Source organism: Notamacropus eugenii, chromosome 1 (assembly GCF_028372415.1).
Source record: "Notamacropus eugenii isolate mMacEug1 chromosome 1, mMacEug1.pri_v2, whole genome shotgun sequence".
Lineage (NCBI taxonomy): Eukaryota > Metazoa > Chordata > Mammalia > Diprotodontia > Macropodidae > Notamacropus > Notamacropus eugenii.
In genome coordinates, this window is record NC_092872.1 from 497,721,810 (window position 1) to 497,738,770 (window position 16,961).

The 16,961-nt window shown below is 43.1% G+C and overlaps 1 protein-coding gene across 1 annotated transcript in view; it reads left to right on the forward strand.

Moving 5' to 3' along the window:
* The first annotated feature begins 501 nt into the window (after positions 1-501).
* The window catches only part of CHRNA4 (cholinergic receptor nicotinic alpha 4 subunit), a 51,726-nt gene continuing 35,266 nt past the window's right edge, over positions 502-16,961 (forward strand). Inside the window, exons 1-4 of the mRNA XM_072633305.1 lie at positions 502-1,007; positions 2,702-2,853; positions 13,042-13,086; positions 13,213-13,322. Of these exons, the coding sequence (XP_072489406.1) occupies positions 920-1,007; positions 2,702-2,853; positions 13,042-13,086; positions 13,213-13,322 (395 nt within the window). The 5' untranslated portion in view covers positions 502-919. The remainder of the gene's footprint in view (positions 1,008-2,701; positions 2,854-13,041; positions 13,087-13,212; positions 13,323-16,961) is intronic.

Consider the following 16,961-nt stretch of genomic DNA (forward strand, 5'->3'; position numbering starts at 1 on the left):
CCTCATCCAAATGCTTTCAATTCTCCTTCTTTAGAAAAACGAATTAACCCCTTCTTTTCCTCCAGCTGCAAACCAAAGGTCCCACAGCATTTCTCCCCCTCCACAACCCAATTTAATAGTAGGGGAGAATCGAAGGTTTCCTCTCTGCTGTTTTTTGCGGACTGGGCGGGCCTCCCAGAGGTCAACCAGATCATTCCCCTGCCTTTCCACAGGACTGTCAGTTCTCCAGCCCGACTGTGGCGTCAGGGACCGTGCAGGGAGTGTCTTCAGGGAAAGACGTGTCTAGCCAGGATTCCCCAAATTCTTCTCTAGTGCCTTGAGGATTTCGAGTCTGAAAAGCCAAGCTATACTCGGAAACTCTCTCAATCCCACAGGAGGAAGAGAGGGAAACTTTCTCCCGCCGCAGCCTGCAAAGCGAGGCTCGCTACCCTACCCACCTCCTGCTTTCCCTGCGGCCGTCACTCTCCCCCTTCTCCGTTCCCTCCCCCGCAGCTCCCCCCTCCTCTCCTGCAGGAGGCGGGCAGGTCCAGGCGGATTAAACACACAGAGCCACAGTCCCGACCACCTCTCTTCCGCCCAGCCTTGGCGGGTCATTCCTTCTCTCTCAGTTCGGCTATCCGTCAGCCTCCGCTTGCCTGCCTCTTTTCCTCCCATCCTTCCTCTCTGAGCTGCTGCCACTCGACGGGAGGCAGCCAGCCCCTGGAAGAGGCTGCTGCCCGGCGGGACTGACAGCTGGCTTCTGGCGGAGCTTTGCAGGGAGGAAGGGAGTTTGGCTGGGTGTTCGGAGACTGCCCCGCGGAGGGCGCCCTGGGATCGTGCCAAAGGGGCATGAAGTTGTTCGCAGGGGAGATCCAGACAACGGGAGGTGCGGGGGAGCCCAGAGACGCCCAAGTCTAGAGGCTCCTCAGCTCGGTGCGCCATGCGGCTTCAGGGGCCCCGAGGGTCGGCGCTGCTTCTGCTGCTGCTGCTGAGGGGACTGATGCTCCTGGGAGTTCTCCTACAGCCCAGTAAGTTGCGGGGGCCCTTAGATACCTCCTCATCCCAAGACAGGCTCCTGACCTTAAGAAATAGCCGATAGGGTTTAGAGTCTGGGAGCAAAGTGGGACCACTACGTTCCTGCAGTCTCAGGTTCCTTCCCATCTTGACTAGTCTTCGAAAAATAAGAGAGAGGGAACCTTGGCACCCCCCTCCACAGTCACTTTTTTTGGGGGGAGGGAGAGGAGAGAAGAAAATGCTGTAGGACCTTTGGTTTTGCACCTAGAGGAGGGGGAGGAAAGGGGGTTAATTCGCTTGCTAAACTAGGGGGATTGAAGGCATTGAAAGAGATTGGGGGGTAGGATGGAAACAGTGGGAGGAGGGAGGAGGAAAATGTTTTTTCATACCAGCTCTGGCTTTGTTGAATATTGACATAAGCTCCTCCCAAGCCTCCTACGCCTGATCCCCAATCTGTTGCCCCATTGTGAGTCCCAAATACCCTCTTCTCAATACTCTTTCCATTCTGCTCAGAAAGAAGGAATGACTGCCAGTGACTGCTCAGATCCTTCTCTCGCTTTTCCACATCCTCTGCTACCATCTCACCCTTGTCATGGAGTTTCCCTCAGTTCCCCTCCTTGCTGTTTCCCTTCCCCCGCCCCCTCCAGCTTCCTTAGGCAATGCCTCGAGAGTGGACTTTCTTCATTGCTCCAGGTAGACAACTCCTTTCCACCTATCCCTACTCTCGTTTCTGGCGTCTCCTTTCTTCGCCCTTCCCATATCTTGTATTGGATCTGAACTATAAGGAGTGGGGATCATTCAGTACTGCCAGGAGTATTTTTTTCTCACGTCCTGTGAAATGTGAATGGAATCTAGAGACTCTCTCGTGTTCCTTCAAGGTGGAGGGGCTCTATAAGTGCTAGATGGCGTTAGTGAGGATATAGTGGAAAAGATAAATGCTGAAGTGAACATGAGGGTCTTGGAGGTTCTAGTCCTAGATCTGTCATTGCGTTGGTGACCTTGAGCAAGGTACTTAATGTCTCTGTGAAATGGGATAACAATATATAGTTTGATTGGGGGGGGGAGGGGAAGTATTGGGAAGATAAAATGAAGTAAGCTATATGAAAGTACTTTACAAATACAATTGATGGTGATGATGTTGGAAGCTAAGCAGGTTCCTTTTCCATTTTACATCTTTTGTTTTATCAGGGATCCTGAGTTTCCTCCTCTAGCTCTCATTGCCTTCCAAATCTCTCTGGATGCATCTTCTCTCTTCCAGAGGCAGAGAGGAAATACTAACCTTAAAGCAAGCCCTGAGGCTTCAGTTAACTTCAATGGAATACCCCTTTACTTTACCCACGCAAGCCATTCCTATGCAATGGTGAACCCATTATTTCATGTCAACTCCTGTGTTCAGAAGACAGTCCCTGGGCATTTGAGGGGCTAATAGTCTAGTTGAGCAGACACACACATACACATACAATGGCTCTAGAGAGAAAAAAGAACACAGAACATGTTTGATGTTTTATAATTTACAAACCCCCCAAAACAGGTTGTACTAATATGGTCAGCCCCATTTTACAGCAGTAAAGTGATTTGCTCTTGATTATACAGCTTGTAAGGAGGTACTTCCCCCTTCTCCCCATAGCAGAATAATTGTCTTTACCTGAAGCTGTCCTCTTTAGTGCCTGTTAAGCCCAAATTTGCTCTGTTTTACCTTTCTCTGCAGCATCTGGCCATGTGGAGACTCGAGCCCATGCTGAGGAAAGACTGCTGAAGAAACTCTTCTCTGGCTACAACAAGTGGTCCCGACCTGTGGCCAACATCTCTGATGTGGTCATTGTCCGGTTTGGACTTTCCATTGCTCAACTCATTGATGTGGTAGGTTCTGCTGCTTCTGAGAAATATTGGGACCTGGACAGCAAGCATTTCACAATATTGGGCATATGGAACTGAAAAATCCTTTAACAGTTTTTCATCCTATAGGGCCATTTCATCCCTCACAGATAAGTACCAGACTTAGAAGCTCCTCAAAATGTGGCCCCATTCGTTGGAATTCTGTATTAGGAAAACAGAATGGACACGTTTAGTGAATTATGATTTTAAATGTGAGATTCTGTTCAGTTTCATAGTGACTCAGCCCTAGAACTGGTTACTAGCCACCTTTTCTCAGGACAGGAGCAGGTGAAACCAGGAAACAATAATAGGCAATATCTATGAAGCCCTTGAGACATATACTATCTTATCTGATCATCACAACAACCATGGGAGGTAGGTACAGTAGGCATTAGTACCTCTAATACACAGATGAGAGACAACTTTGAGGAGTGGATAGTTTGGATCCTTCAAAATGCCTCCTCTGTCACACACTGTCTGTATTAGCTAGGACCTATCACTTGGCCTCTTCATGCTCCAGGAAACTCTAAGATTTTAAGTCATAGAAAAGGCGTCCACCTGCCTTAGGAAATGCCTCACCTAGAAGCTGTCCATGGTGCTGAAATCACAGCCTCCCCCCCCCTCCATCCTTTAAGTAGGAGGAAATCTGTCATCACATACCTACTAAGTATCATGGTGAGAGTTAAACCCAGATTTTGCATGACCCTAAGAGTGTAGGGCAGTTTCCACTGTACTATACCTCTCACAACATAGGAGAAGACTAATCTAAAAGTACCTTTGTTTGTAGTCACAGGTCAAACAATGTCACACCGATGACACCTATTCACCATAAATTCAATGTCTGCCAGGGCCAATCAGGTTTTTAAAAACAAATTAGCCATAGACTGACCACTTAACTCCCAGCCATCTCAGAAATCCATGACACTGGTCATAGGGATCCTCAGGGGAGAGAATGGTGCAATCCATCCCTACTCCACTGTGAGGGTGGAGGAAGAGGAGGAACAAGATTCCAGAAGAGTTCTTTCCTATAATATGAATAACAGCCTAGGTCTGTCATAAATGAGTGCAAGTGTGTGGCAAGAACATGTAACTGGCCTGTTGTAAGCTGTTACTTTCAAGACTTGCAGAGATTACATTTTGCTCAGCCATTTCTCTGAGAACACATAACCCTCAGCAAATTCTGTGCCAAATTGTGACCGAGTGATGACCTAAGATCTGTAGATAACTGTTGTTGGTTCTCAATTATCCATGCTAATGGAATGGGCCAGAGACAAAGAGAAACTATTTGCAGGTCACGGAGAGATGACTAAGAGTTGTTACTGTCATGGGCAGCAGCTGTGTTCCTCATGGAACACCAAGGGGTTAGAATTGCATGGGCCAGGTCACAGATACTAAGACATTCTTATTTCTCAAGGTAGGTTTAATCAGCTCCCACTGTGGGCTCACTTTTAGGGTTGGAAATCTGAGTGGATGGTGAATGTATATGGCCTACAATATGGGAATCTCTGAACTGAGATTTCTGAAATTCAACGTACCAGCAGCACCTGCCTCTCCCACTGAATTGGGAGTCAGGAGACCTGGGTTATGGTTCTCACTCTCTTCCCTGCCTGTAACCCTGAACACACAACACCCAGAATAGGGCTTAACATTGTTTACCTCCTTACAAGCTGTGTGATCAAGAGCAGGAACCTTTGGACCTCAGGTTTTTTTTCTTTTTAATCTATAAATCTAGGGGGTTGTCCTGAATGATTTCTAATGTCTTTTGCAATGGCAAATCCTATACCCCTTATGACTAGACTATATCTAAACTTTTTTTCTGGCTTTGACAGTCTATGTTCTAAGACCTCTTTTGGCTCCAACAGTTTATGTCTTAAGACCCTTTTCAGCTCTGACTTTCTCTGAGTCCATAATCATATAAATTGGGGCCAGGCTCCCTGGCCTACCTGTAGTCACCTTTCAAATTAGTTCCCATTGTGGTAAATCTGAATAATTCGGAATGCTCTTCTTAAGGGCAGCCCTGCTATTAAAGTTTGTCTATTAGCAGTATGGAAAGATCAATAATAATGTTTTGATGGATTTTGCTTTTCCAAAAAGATCCTCTTCTTGTGGAGGCTAGTGCTTTGCACTTCAGCCCAGCTCAGGCTAGAGTACAACCTAGAAAGGGGATATGGGAGGAAGCCTTTGTAAGGATGTTATTCATATCATGGAATCATCATGGGGTTGCCATATTAGTCTCTGAGCCATAGGTTGTCAGGGGACATTGCTACTCTCTTTTAGGCACCAATCAGTCACTGAGGATTTGTAGACGAAGATGGTAGGTCATGTTGGGGCAGTCCCCAGGGGCAGAGGTCACACTATATTATCTTTGAGAGATGAGAAATCAGATACCTTTGGGGATTTTTCTTGATTGTGCTTTGCTACAGCAGGCAGGCATCTGGTTCCCCTGCTGTTGCATCTGTCAAAAGAATGTAGCCTTGTATTTCTTCCTTGACACCCAGAGGATAGCAATTCAGTTTAGGTAGTATTTACTGAGCACTTCCTGCATGTTGGGCTTTATAGGGGATTTAGGAAGAGACGACATGGCCTGTGCCCTCAAGGAATTTAGAATCTAGTTAAGAAGACACAATTTATACCCTGCCTAGAGAATCGCTGATAAGTATTCCATGAATAGTAGGGATTCTTGAGTGGGATAGGAGGTAATTGGAGAGAGAGAGAGAGAGAGAGAGAGACAGAGAGAGAGACAGAGAGACAGAGAGACAGAGACAGAGAGAGAGACAGAGACAGAGACAGAGAGAGAGCTATATGGACTAAAGCATGGTACTATAGAATTAGTAATAGAAGATATCTTAGAGCTACTGACCCCTCAGTGTGCAGATGAGAAAGATGAGGCAAAGAGGGGGTGAAATGACTTGCCCAAGGTCACACAGGTAGTACATGAACTGGAGGCAGGATTGAGACTGGTGTGTGAATGTGTATGCAAGTACATGAATGTATGTATGAGAGAGAGAGAAAGAGAGAGAGAGGAGAGAGAGAAAGTAGGTAGGCTTAAATGGAAGGTATTTGATGTGCTCTCTCATTTTCTGAGAGAAAAATCCCTCAGAGAGACACTCCTGAGACCTGTGACAGAAAAATGAATTCCTACTCTTTGTCAGCATCAATCCCTCTACTAGGTCAAGGTCACTTAGCCCCTCTGTGCTATACTCCCAGGTGATGATCAAAGAAGCGGGATCAGGCACAGAATCTCTAGGCCAGCCAGCTGCCTCTGATGGCCTGGCCAGGCCTGCTTGAAGTCTTTGCCTTGTTCAGTATCACTCTGCAAAACAGAGGATTGCACACTCCAGGGAAACTGGGCTAGTTGCTGGCAGTATTCTCCTTATCACATGTTATTTCAGGTTTCTACAGTCACTTCCTTTCTTTCTTTTTTACCTTCCCCTTCCTTGTCTCTCCTCTTCTTATCCCTTATCCTACTCCTGGTTTTTCTCTTGTCCTTGTCCTTGTCTCTTCTCATTCTCCTGCCCACTTTGATTGTCTTGTCTCTCCTCTGGGATTTGGCATTGGAAGATGATCCCCAACCCTCACCTTTTTTCACCATCTCCCTCTTCCTGTTTTTCCATCTCAGACCACCTAAGAACGTGGGACCCAGATTCTTTAGTTTCCTCATCTGTAAGAATAAAAAGAATTGAACTAGATGTTCTCTAAGATCCCTTCATAAAATTCTATGAGTCAAAGATTTATGATGACAAAAGTGTTGGTTTAAATGGGCAAAATTGTCTATTTAATATTCTGGCAGCACAGAGAGTAGCAATCCCTTTTGCTACAGCTTCCCATGTTTTTCAGTGTCTGGTGAAGTGGGCCAACCATGACAGCTGGGGCAACTCAGGGTTGGCTTGTTTAAAAAAAAATTGGTGCAATATTGGTCTTTAGTGTAAAATGTTCAGCTTGGTTCCTTTTTCTTCCTGCTAAACCCTATTGCCCTTAGAAGATCCTTAGAGAAAACAGTAGTGGGGGAGCTGCTTTCTGATCTTTACTTTCCTCCTACCCATGTACCTTTTGGCAAATCACTTCACTTCTCTGGAGCTCATTTACTTCTCTTAAGTGGAAATATTGCTATCTGACCTGCCTACATTACTGGGCCATTTTATTGGGGAGGGAAGGGAAATATGAATGAAATCAGACTTGTGATTTCATTGGCGTCAGGAACTCAGGGTACAGAGACTCACTTGACTAATGCAGAAGGCAACCTTCTAGGGGCATTAAGAGGTTAAATAAATTGTTTAAGGTCACATTGCTAGTACTCATCAGAGGTGGGTCTTTCTGTCTCAGGCCAGCTCTCTATTCCTTACACTATTAGACTGTCTTTCCCCTGGGCTGTTGCCAGGGTCAAATAGGATAATGTATGTGAATATGCTTTGGGAAGTATAAAACAACATGCAAATATGAGATATTATATGGTCACTCTATGTTGACAAAAATGGAGAGCTGGCCAGCTAGTACTACCAGAGCACCATGAAGCTCAGTCTCCTTGAATTGTATCTGTAAAATATTCCCCTTCCTGCATTGCCCTGCTAGGAGATGGACCATAGGATTGTAGATCTGGCCTAGAAGAGAGTTCAGAAGTAAACTAGTCCAACCTCTTCCTTTTACAGATGAGAAATCTGGGGCCCAGGGAGTTTACAGGCCTAACATCACTTGCTCAATGTTATAAAGTGTCAGAGGCAACATTTGAACCCAAATCTTCTGAGTCCAGAATTTGATCCCTTTCCACTGCACTACAATGGAGCTTGGCATCCTATTCATAAAGCCTGATTTGATATGTATACACTCTGTCTTGGGCTAAAAAGTGACTTCTGGCAGAGGGCAAGTTGCCTCATTCTTGCTGTCCAAGAATTCTAACATGCTAACACTTTATGCAGATATACTTTGCACTTTCCAAAGAACTTTCTCATTTAATTTTCACATCATTTCCAGGTCGGTATTTATTTAAACATTTTTAGGATGTGTGATTTCCCTACTGTATATGTTTCCTCCACTGATGCAGATCACAGCCCCTTTAGTAGATTATCTTTATGAATTGTCATGTCCCAGAAAATTTATCACTCAGTGACCATCCTTCTGATGAGGAGCTCCAAAATTAGCCAGACTGGTCCTCAGATGACAATGTCATAGGCCTGATGCATCTTGGTAGGACTTTCCAGAGCTTAAGTTTCACTGGCATAGATTTTCAGAACATCTGGTCATTTCCATGTCATGATGAGACATCAGAGAAGGACTTTGGTGGGGCACCAAGTAGGTAGCACAAATGTTATAATAGTCATTTTACAATGTGGAAATTGAGTCTGGGGGAGGTTGTGATTCACTCAATATCTCACCTCCACTTAGTCACAAAGCTGGAACGCAAGCTCTCCATTCAAAATCTTGGGCTCTTCATGGTACCAGATGATTTGATGTTTCAGAGAGACTTTGAAGTTGGATTAACTTAGGTGTAAGATGAGGTAGAGGCAGAAAGGGCACCAAGAAGGGTGAGGGAAAATCTCAAGTCACTGTGATCTGGTATAATTTGTGTAGGGGAAAAATGAGGAGGATAAGCATTCTAGTTGGAATCCCTGACATAGTAGCTCTCTGGGAGCTATGCCCTACCCATCAGCCCTCAGGTCTGTCGCAGCATTTTTGGTTGGCAGAAACTACATTGTGTCCCCAGCACTTTCTGTCAGTCACACGCATGGCTGTTATGACAGAAAAGAGCCTGAAGGCAGTAAATAATTTAATTAAGTTGCGTTAACAATGCCCTAGCCTGACTTCATTTTATTTATATATGCACAGCTATTTACTGCAAATTTAAGCAGCCTTTGATGTAATGCTGGGCATAAAACCTGTATCCAAACACCATATCTGAGGGGGCTCTGGTGAGTGTGTCTAATATTGGGTATACGGATCAGCATGTATATGAACATGGGTTAATATGGGAATGAAATGTGTTTATGAATGGGCATGTGTGACTATTAGCATGTGTTCAATATGTGATTCTGTGTACGGATTAGCATGTGAACATTAGCATGAATATGAGTGAACATTTAATTATGAATGAGAAGCCAAATAGTGTAGGGGATGAAATACTGAGCTTGAAATTAGAAAGATCTAGTTTAAGTCCCACCTCAGAGTCTTACTGTATGATCATGAGCAATTCACTAAACCTTTCTATCCATTAATTTTCCTATTTGTAAAATGAGGGGGATGGACCTATGTTGTATGTGTGTGTGTTAATATGTGAGTGTTATTATGAGTGTAAAGCAACTGTAGTATATGCTAGCATATGAATGATAATATAGGTGTATGTGAATATGTACATGTTAGTATACATTAGTGTATGAGTTTAAGTGACTGTATGTAGTACATGTAATGGATATGTTTGAGCGTATGAATGTCTTTCTGTGTGCTAAAGGACCCAGGTTTATGCTACAAGATTACCCATGTGTTTTCAGGCACTAGAATGAATTTGAGTTTTTGCCATCTGTGCCAGGGAATGCATTTTTACTAGAGCAAAGGAAATCTCCAGGACTGAGCAGTTGGAGAGTGAGGTCCAGAATGTGAAAGGATTTTTGCATTCAAGAAGTGGGCTCTGTACATTGCCCCAAGCAATACACTGTGGACATTTTATCCCCATTGCTCATTCGTCACCTGTGGCTTCCAGAGGAGAAGCCCCTTTCTAGGCCTCCATCAGTCTATCCTATCTCCCTTTCCCTGAGTGATTTCAGAGTTATTAAACTAGGAGGACTGGTACTGCAATGGAAAGCCAAACTCAGAGGAATGACAGGAAACTGGACAAAGGAGGAGAGAGGAAACTATGACTTTTAAATGGAAGAGCATTGTTTACCAGAGATGAGATAAAGGGAAAAGCAAGTCAGATTTCAACAAAGATCCCAAATATCCCAGTGAAGATGTGGATAAAGATTTCTTTACTAATAGAAATTAAGTGTATGTTGTTGTCATCCAAGCATTCTCCTGATGCCATAAGGGTACTAGGAATGTTTCCTTATATGTGTCCTTTCTTGTACCTGAGCTTTCCCCTCAAAAAGAGAGAGGCCTTTTGATTATAGGAAAATAAGATCTTTCACTGTTCTAGGGGAAGATTTCTTCTGCCCTACTTTTAACCTAATGTACTTACTTGTAAAGGTGGTTGAGTACATCGATCCAATCACTCCAACCTAGATCAACTGAGGCCGGGAAAAGACCTTGATTTAGAAAGGTCAAGGTTACCCACTGCATCCTAGGTCTTTGCCTGTCATCTTCTCTTTTGTTTTGCCACTGGACTTCAATGACTCTGGAGGAGACAATCAGGCTGATGACTTTGTGTAGCTCTGCTTCACTTAAATTCAGTTCACTCACAAGTCATCCTTGTGATGTCATTGGTCCTCCTCGAGAACAAAGGACAAACAGCCACAAGTATGTGTAATGGCACTTAATGAAGGCAGGGTTAGCTAATGGAAATTGTTAAGGTTCTCGACTTCGAGCTAAGTAAAGCCTTGGCTTTATACAAACTAGGTTCAACTTTGTGATTCCAATGAATCACTCTGACTCATGTCCCTACCCAGGTTTGCCCCAGACATCTAATAATTTGATTGATCTTCTTTCCTCAGGGTTCCCCTGAAAGATTGCAAAATATGTCTAGGACTCTATAGTTGTGAGTACATAGAGTTCTCAAATCCTTTATAATCGCTCAAGTAAATTTTGTCAGACAGAGAACAATTGATCAATTTTCTTCAATCTGTAGAAAATGTAAAATACTCAAAGGACTCACAGAAGCCCATACACAACCAAGACAGCTCTTGTTCCTCCTAGGGACCTGTGTAGTCCTCCAAACTCAGCACCACACTTTGATTGACATGTTTGCAGATAAGAAATGCCCAGATGACCTCTCATCTTCTGATGAGTCAACCCCACTCCTGCCATTTCCCCTGGGTAACTGTAATAGCAAGGACCCCAACATATACAGAAGGGTCTGCTTTGGTAGATCTTCTTAGATCTGCTTTTCTCTTTTGATAGGTTAACAATCTACTTTAATCAAGCACATATACCATTCACTTAGTTCAAGGGAAAAAGTCAGCACCCTGAACTTCAGAGAAAATACAGAGAAGTAAAGACCAATAGACAGGGCTTCCAATTGTCTGACCATAAGCAATACATTCATCACAGATCAACAGACAGAACCAAGTGTTTGACCATTAATTACCAGAGAAATAAGCACCAACGTCTGAGTTTTCAAAGCCAGGGGTGGGGATGGGGGTGCTCCTTAGCAGCTACTCAGAGTTTGGTCTGGCCAAACAGACACTTTCAATGAATAAACCCCAAAACAAAATCTCATCTCAGAGTGTCTATACACTTTTCAGAGCCAGAGGACATCATGTTCCCTGAGAACCAGTGCTGCATTAGAAATTAACAAAAAGTATGACATTTCTACAAAACATATCTCCCCTAATCAAGCCTCCCTTAATGGGGAGGCCCATTAATGGGTGGGGAAGACTTTTAACTCTCATTAATATAATTAACATTACAGTAACTATGAATCCTACCAACCTGATAATATTATCTCAATGTTTGGGGCCTCCCCCAAATGAGAATTTATGATTGGAGTTGCTAGAATCAGTCACCCTTTGCCATCACTCCTGCAGTCTTCATAACTGTAGGCTATGTAGGAGAAGAGATCATCCAAATGATTAGGTTTCCAGGAGCAAACCTGGGCAGGAGAGTGAGCCAGAGTGATTCATTAGAACCACAAGGTTGAACCTAGATGACTGTAGTAGTAGTAGAAGGCAAGGTCCATATTTGATCCTCTTCATTATGGCTCAGGCCTTTGCTTCTCCTCTTACCACATGATTGTTCATTCCTCTTTTCTCCTGGAGACTCTGTCCAGAAACTCATTTTTGTCCAGGAAATTCCCCTTTCTCTCTCCTGGAGGATGTGTCCAGGAACACGACACTCTACCACTACCCCTGGCTGCTGCTATTTCTCAGTCACTGTGGTTTGCTCCTCTCATGAGGCCATGGGGATTGAGAATTCCTATAACTGCTTCCTCATGGAAGGCAACAATGGATGGGCAGTGGCAAGAACTCTCAGCCCCAGAGATTTCAGCCATGCAAAGGGTTTTCTTGGGCACTGTGTAGATTCCCAGGCTTCGTCTCCTGCCCCTCCCCAGGATCCAAGTTCATTCTCTGTGTGTCCATCTCTCAATTCTGGTCTTGATGTAGAAGATCAAATAAGAAAATATACTTCTCTCCTATCTTTGTAGGTGTGGCGTACTATAGGTATGGAACATTACATACTGTGTCAATGGATGCATTGGTAGTTTTGCCCAACTGATTTTATTATCCTTCTAAGTTTTGTTATAAGGGATGACTGACCAGGTAGGATAATGGGAGGAATATATTCAGAAATTAAAGTGGTATAAAAGGAGAAGGTAGAATTTTTTTTGAAGGAAAAGCAGTCAGAGGCAAAGAGATGGGGTAGAGGGAGGAGGACAGATCCTTATCTGAGAGTGTGAAGTGAGACGTTACAGAGCAGCTATGCAAGAAGTGTAGGATTGGACATGAAATTTATGAGCTGAGGGTGAGTAAGAACAATATTACTTTTACTTCCTGGGGTACCAAACCAAGAAATAATTAAGACAGAACAGACCATGGTATGCAGGCTTGGAAAGAATCTTTTTTTCCTCTGGTCTGAGTGGGAAGGTCCAGAAGGGTGGGTCTTGACAATGGGGAAGGTCTATAAGTTTAGCACAGAGATTTCTTCACTTGACTTCAGATATATGGCATAATGTTAACCAAATAATGGAGCAAAATCCAAAGTGACTGAAGGCTTGGCAAAGCCTTTCTCAGAAGTCTTTATTTGAAGGGTTCATAGCATTTCCCCAGGGCAATACACCTACGCTCACTCTCCCCTTCTCTGGGCCTTTGCTACCACCTAAGGGATGTTTGCTTGTGGATACTCTGGGTTCCTGTTGTGTGGCCACAGGTGGTAATATAGCCTCTCTTTACATCTCTTCCTGAGTAGGCTTCTGGCCTTTTTGTTGCTGAGTTTATAGGGGAAGAAAGAGTGGGAAATCAAATGATTTACTAAGGGTCCCCATGGCTCTGTGGAAAAATAATGGGTTTATTTCTTGTGTCTCCTTGCCTTTAATAGGATGAAAAGAATCAAATGATGACCACTAACGTGTGGGTGAAGCAGGTGAGTGTGCCAAAAGGGCTGAGCTTTGTTTCCTCCATGCATTGCCCTCCTTTCATCCTTCCCTTCTCTGCTTCTAACCATCTTGTTCCTTTATTGTTTGATTCTGGGGCATATGGGTGCTCAAAGGAATGGCGAGACTACAAGCTTCGCTGGGACCCAATGGACTATGAAAATGTGACCTCGATCCGCATCCCCTCAGAACTCATTTGGAGACCTGACATTGTTCTCTACAACAAGTGAGTTTCTACCCTATAATACTTCCCCTCTACCCCTCCTCCCAGTGCCTTCTGTATTTATCCTAGGGTGCTACATAGTGCCCTGGGAAGTGCCCTGGACTGTGCAAGAGACCTGGGTTCTTTTCCTTGCTGTGTCTCTGTGTGGCCTTGGACAAGTCATTTTCCCCACTGGGTCTCAATTTTCTCATTTATATATTATAGGGATTGTCCTGGATGAGTTCCTTTTCAGCTATGTCATTCTTTGAGTCTATGGGGAATGGAGAACAGTCTTGTGATTCCACTGGTCTAGGGAAATCTCAGGAGAAAAAACTCCCTCAAAATATGAGGTTGGCACCTTCTCTGCAATTTATAGTTGTAGAGAGTTACTTAGAACATTGAGAAGTTAAATAACATAGCCAACATGTGTCAGGGGCAGGACTTGAACCCCTGTCTTCCTAGTGTCAAGGCCATCTCTCTATCCACTAAGGCATACTGTCTGTTCATGTCTATGGTTCTAGCAATCAGTCTTTTGCAGTATATAGGCTTGCTACCTGTGTGATTCTGAGCTGGTCATTTAACTTCTCTAGATCTGTTTCTTCGCCCATAAAATGACTTTGTTACTGTTGTTGCTTAGTAGTGTCTGATTCTTTGTCATCCCATGGACCAACTGTCCATGAGGTTTTCTTGGCAGATACTAGAGTGGTTCACCATTTCCTTCCCCAGTTTTATGCAGGCAAGGGTTAAGTGACTTACTCAGAGTCACACAGCTAGTAAGTATCTGAAGTCAGATTTGAACTCCAGTCTTTCTGACTCCAGGCTCATTGCTCTAGTCACTGCTCCATTTATCTACCTTATAAAATGACTAGATGACCTGTAAGGTTTCTTCAAACTCTAAATCTATGCTCCTATGAAACTCTCTAGGATGATCTTGAATCCAAAAGAATTTGCGGGACTTTCCTAATAGATATAAAGACATCCTCAGAATTTGGTGTTGTGCAGCATTTTGTCCTCCTCATATATAGAATGATTTGTATCTACTGGTCTATCCTACCCTAGTCAAGTTTATTGATTAATAGAACTGAACATACCTTGTATAAAGCAAACATATGAAAACCCAAATTTATATAAAAGATAAATTAACTGCTGTCATTAGTGAAGGTTTCCCTAATGCATTTCAAATGGGATTTAATTTATATATAATTCTTCAAATGTGAAAGTATATGTAAATTGACTCTGACTTGGAGCACATATTTAGATATCTCAGTTCTCCACAGACAAATCCAAATGGCTTCAGTCTGGTCTGAAAATCTCCCTGACAAGTTGTGTGTGAAAGGCAGATCTCAAACATGTTAGTATTTTAGAAGGCTTAGCTTCCCCAAAAGTTCTGCTCAAATGCCATCTCTTCTACTAGATCTTTTCTTATCTTTATAGGTAGTGCCCTGTACCATCAAATTACTTTATATTTTCTTGGTGTGTATGCTACATTAAATTAACTGTATTCAGGACTGCCTGTGCCCATTGCAAAATGGAAAATCCTTGAAGTTATTGTTTTTTGCCTTTTTATCCTCAACCCCTACCCTTCCCTTGCATATAGTAGGCACTTAATAAATGCTTATTGAATGACTGCCTGAATGAATAGAAAAGATCATTTCGGACTAACGAGCAAATTGCATGATTGCCTCATTTGCTCTTTCTGTCTTTTAAAAAATTTATATTGCTTCAATAATCGGCATGGGAATGATACTCTACGCAGGCAGTGAGTCCCATTTTCATTTCATCACACCAATTATGTTGGTCTGTTGCTGGTGAAGGAGAAGGTAGCCCCAAAGCTGCACAGAAATATGCATGGGGAAAGGTGATAAGGAGCCCCTGATGTTGGGACTGAGCTATTGCTCTCCTCGGCAACCCTTCCTGCCTCCTTCCCATTGGTTTTGAAGTCTTTCCTCCAGGGCAGAGGAAAGATACAGCTCAGCAGACTTCCTCACAAACTCCTGACTAACCAGGATCCCAAAGGAAATAAAGAAGTTGCCTCCTTTATGTCTAGTTTGTTCAGGGCTCTTGGGAAGTTGAGGAAAAAATCTGGTAATTTAGAGATTTTTTTCCCCTTTTCAGTTGGAATCTGCCTACATTCTCTAGAGATTGACTGTTCCAAGTCACTCCTCTCCTCCCTCCCCTTCTCTCCAGGTAACTGAGATTTACAAAGCTTGTAAACATCAACCAATTTCTCTCTATCTTCTGTCCCTTTCACCTTAACCCTCAAGTGGTCATTTCTCAATATGTGAGGGTGGGGAATAGTTCTTGAGGGAGAATCTGCAATGGTATTTTCATGTTTTTCTTCTCCATATGGAAGGCACCGATTAGTCACTCCTTAGTGCCAGCTAAATCAAACATAATGCATTTACCATCCGGATGCTAATACTCAGATTCTGGGACCTGGACCCAGATGTCTGGGTCCCAGCAGTTTTCCTGCAGTGCTTACAAATAAAATAAATGGGTTAATTCCTTCCCTTCTTGTTTCTAAACATCTGTCCACAAAAGGCCCATAGTGTTCAGTCAAACACCAGGTCTAGTTTCTTAAAAGTTTCCTGAGGGAATATGCTCTACCTAAAAATGATTCTATTTGGTTAAGAAAGATTGGATTAATCTACAGATTTCATGGATTTCTAAACTGCCACCTGAGGAAGAACCCTTAATGTTGAATGTTATATTATTTTAATATTATTTTAATTGAGATGTGCTAAGGAATAGCTCTGGTCATTAAAGGATATGGAAGGCATTATTGCTGATGCTTTCACCCCCTTATATGTTGTGTACAAACAGTGGTCTCCAACCCAATTTGGGTTTTGGATTACCTAGATTTTGGACTTTCTATATCTATCATTTACTGCCAGGAACAGGACCATTCCAGAAGGCTGGCAGGTTGGATCCAGAGAATATGTGATTGTCAGTATTCAGTTAGAGATCAAGAGTAAATTAATATTCTCAGGGAGGAATTAGGATTCTACAGGGTTTGGCTGAGCTAAAGAGATAAGCAGCTTTGGGAATCTGTAAATAGTCTCTACCAGATCTGAGAGAACAAGGAAGTATGTGAGGAGCTTGGGCTTTTCCCAAACCCCCTTTGCTACTAGGGGTATAAGAGGTGTTTAGCTGTGGACTGCTAGCCTCTTGGCTCCTCTGTAAAGCTACTCTCTATAGGGACTGGTATCTATGCCAAAGTGACCAATCTCTTTATCTTCATTCTGCAGCCTAGATGGAACACAGGCAGCTCAGTAGGCATCTTGCCAGTTAGAATGAATCTTTCAGAATTGGCAACAAAGTCTGGAATCTAGCCAAATCTAGGGAAGCTGAGGCTTGAGGGGAAAATGGCAGCTTGTAGTCCTGGACCCTAATTTCCAAAGAAAATGGCAGGTGATCTGTGTGGGCTTGTGTGCCACTAGTCATAAAATTGAATAGTCAACTCACAGTCATTTTTTTTTAAGCAAAGTGAGAAAAATGTCATGGATAATCAAAAAGTAATTTCTATTTGGCTTTGAAATTCATTATACACACACGTATTCATTAAGTGGTATGAAAATAGGAGAAAATGCATTCATTCAAGACAATGAAGGCTGAGGAAGATACAAAGGGGAGAAGGGAAAGGAAAAAACATTTATTACCAGC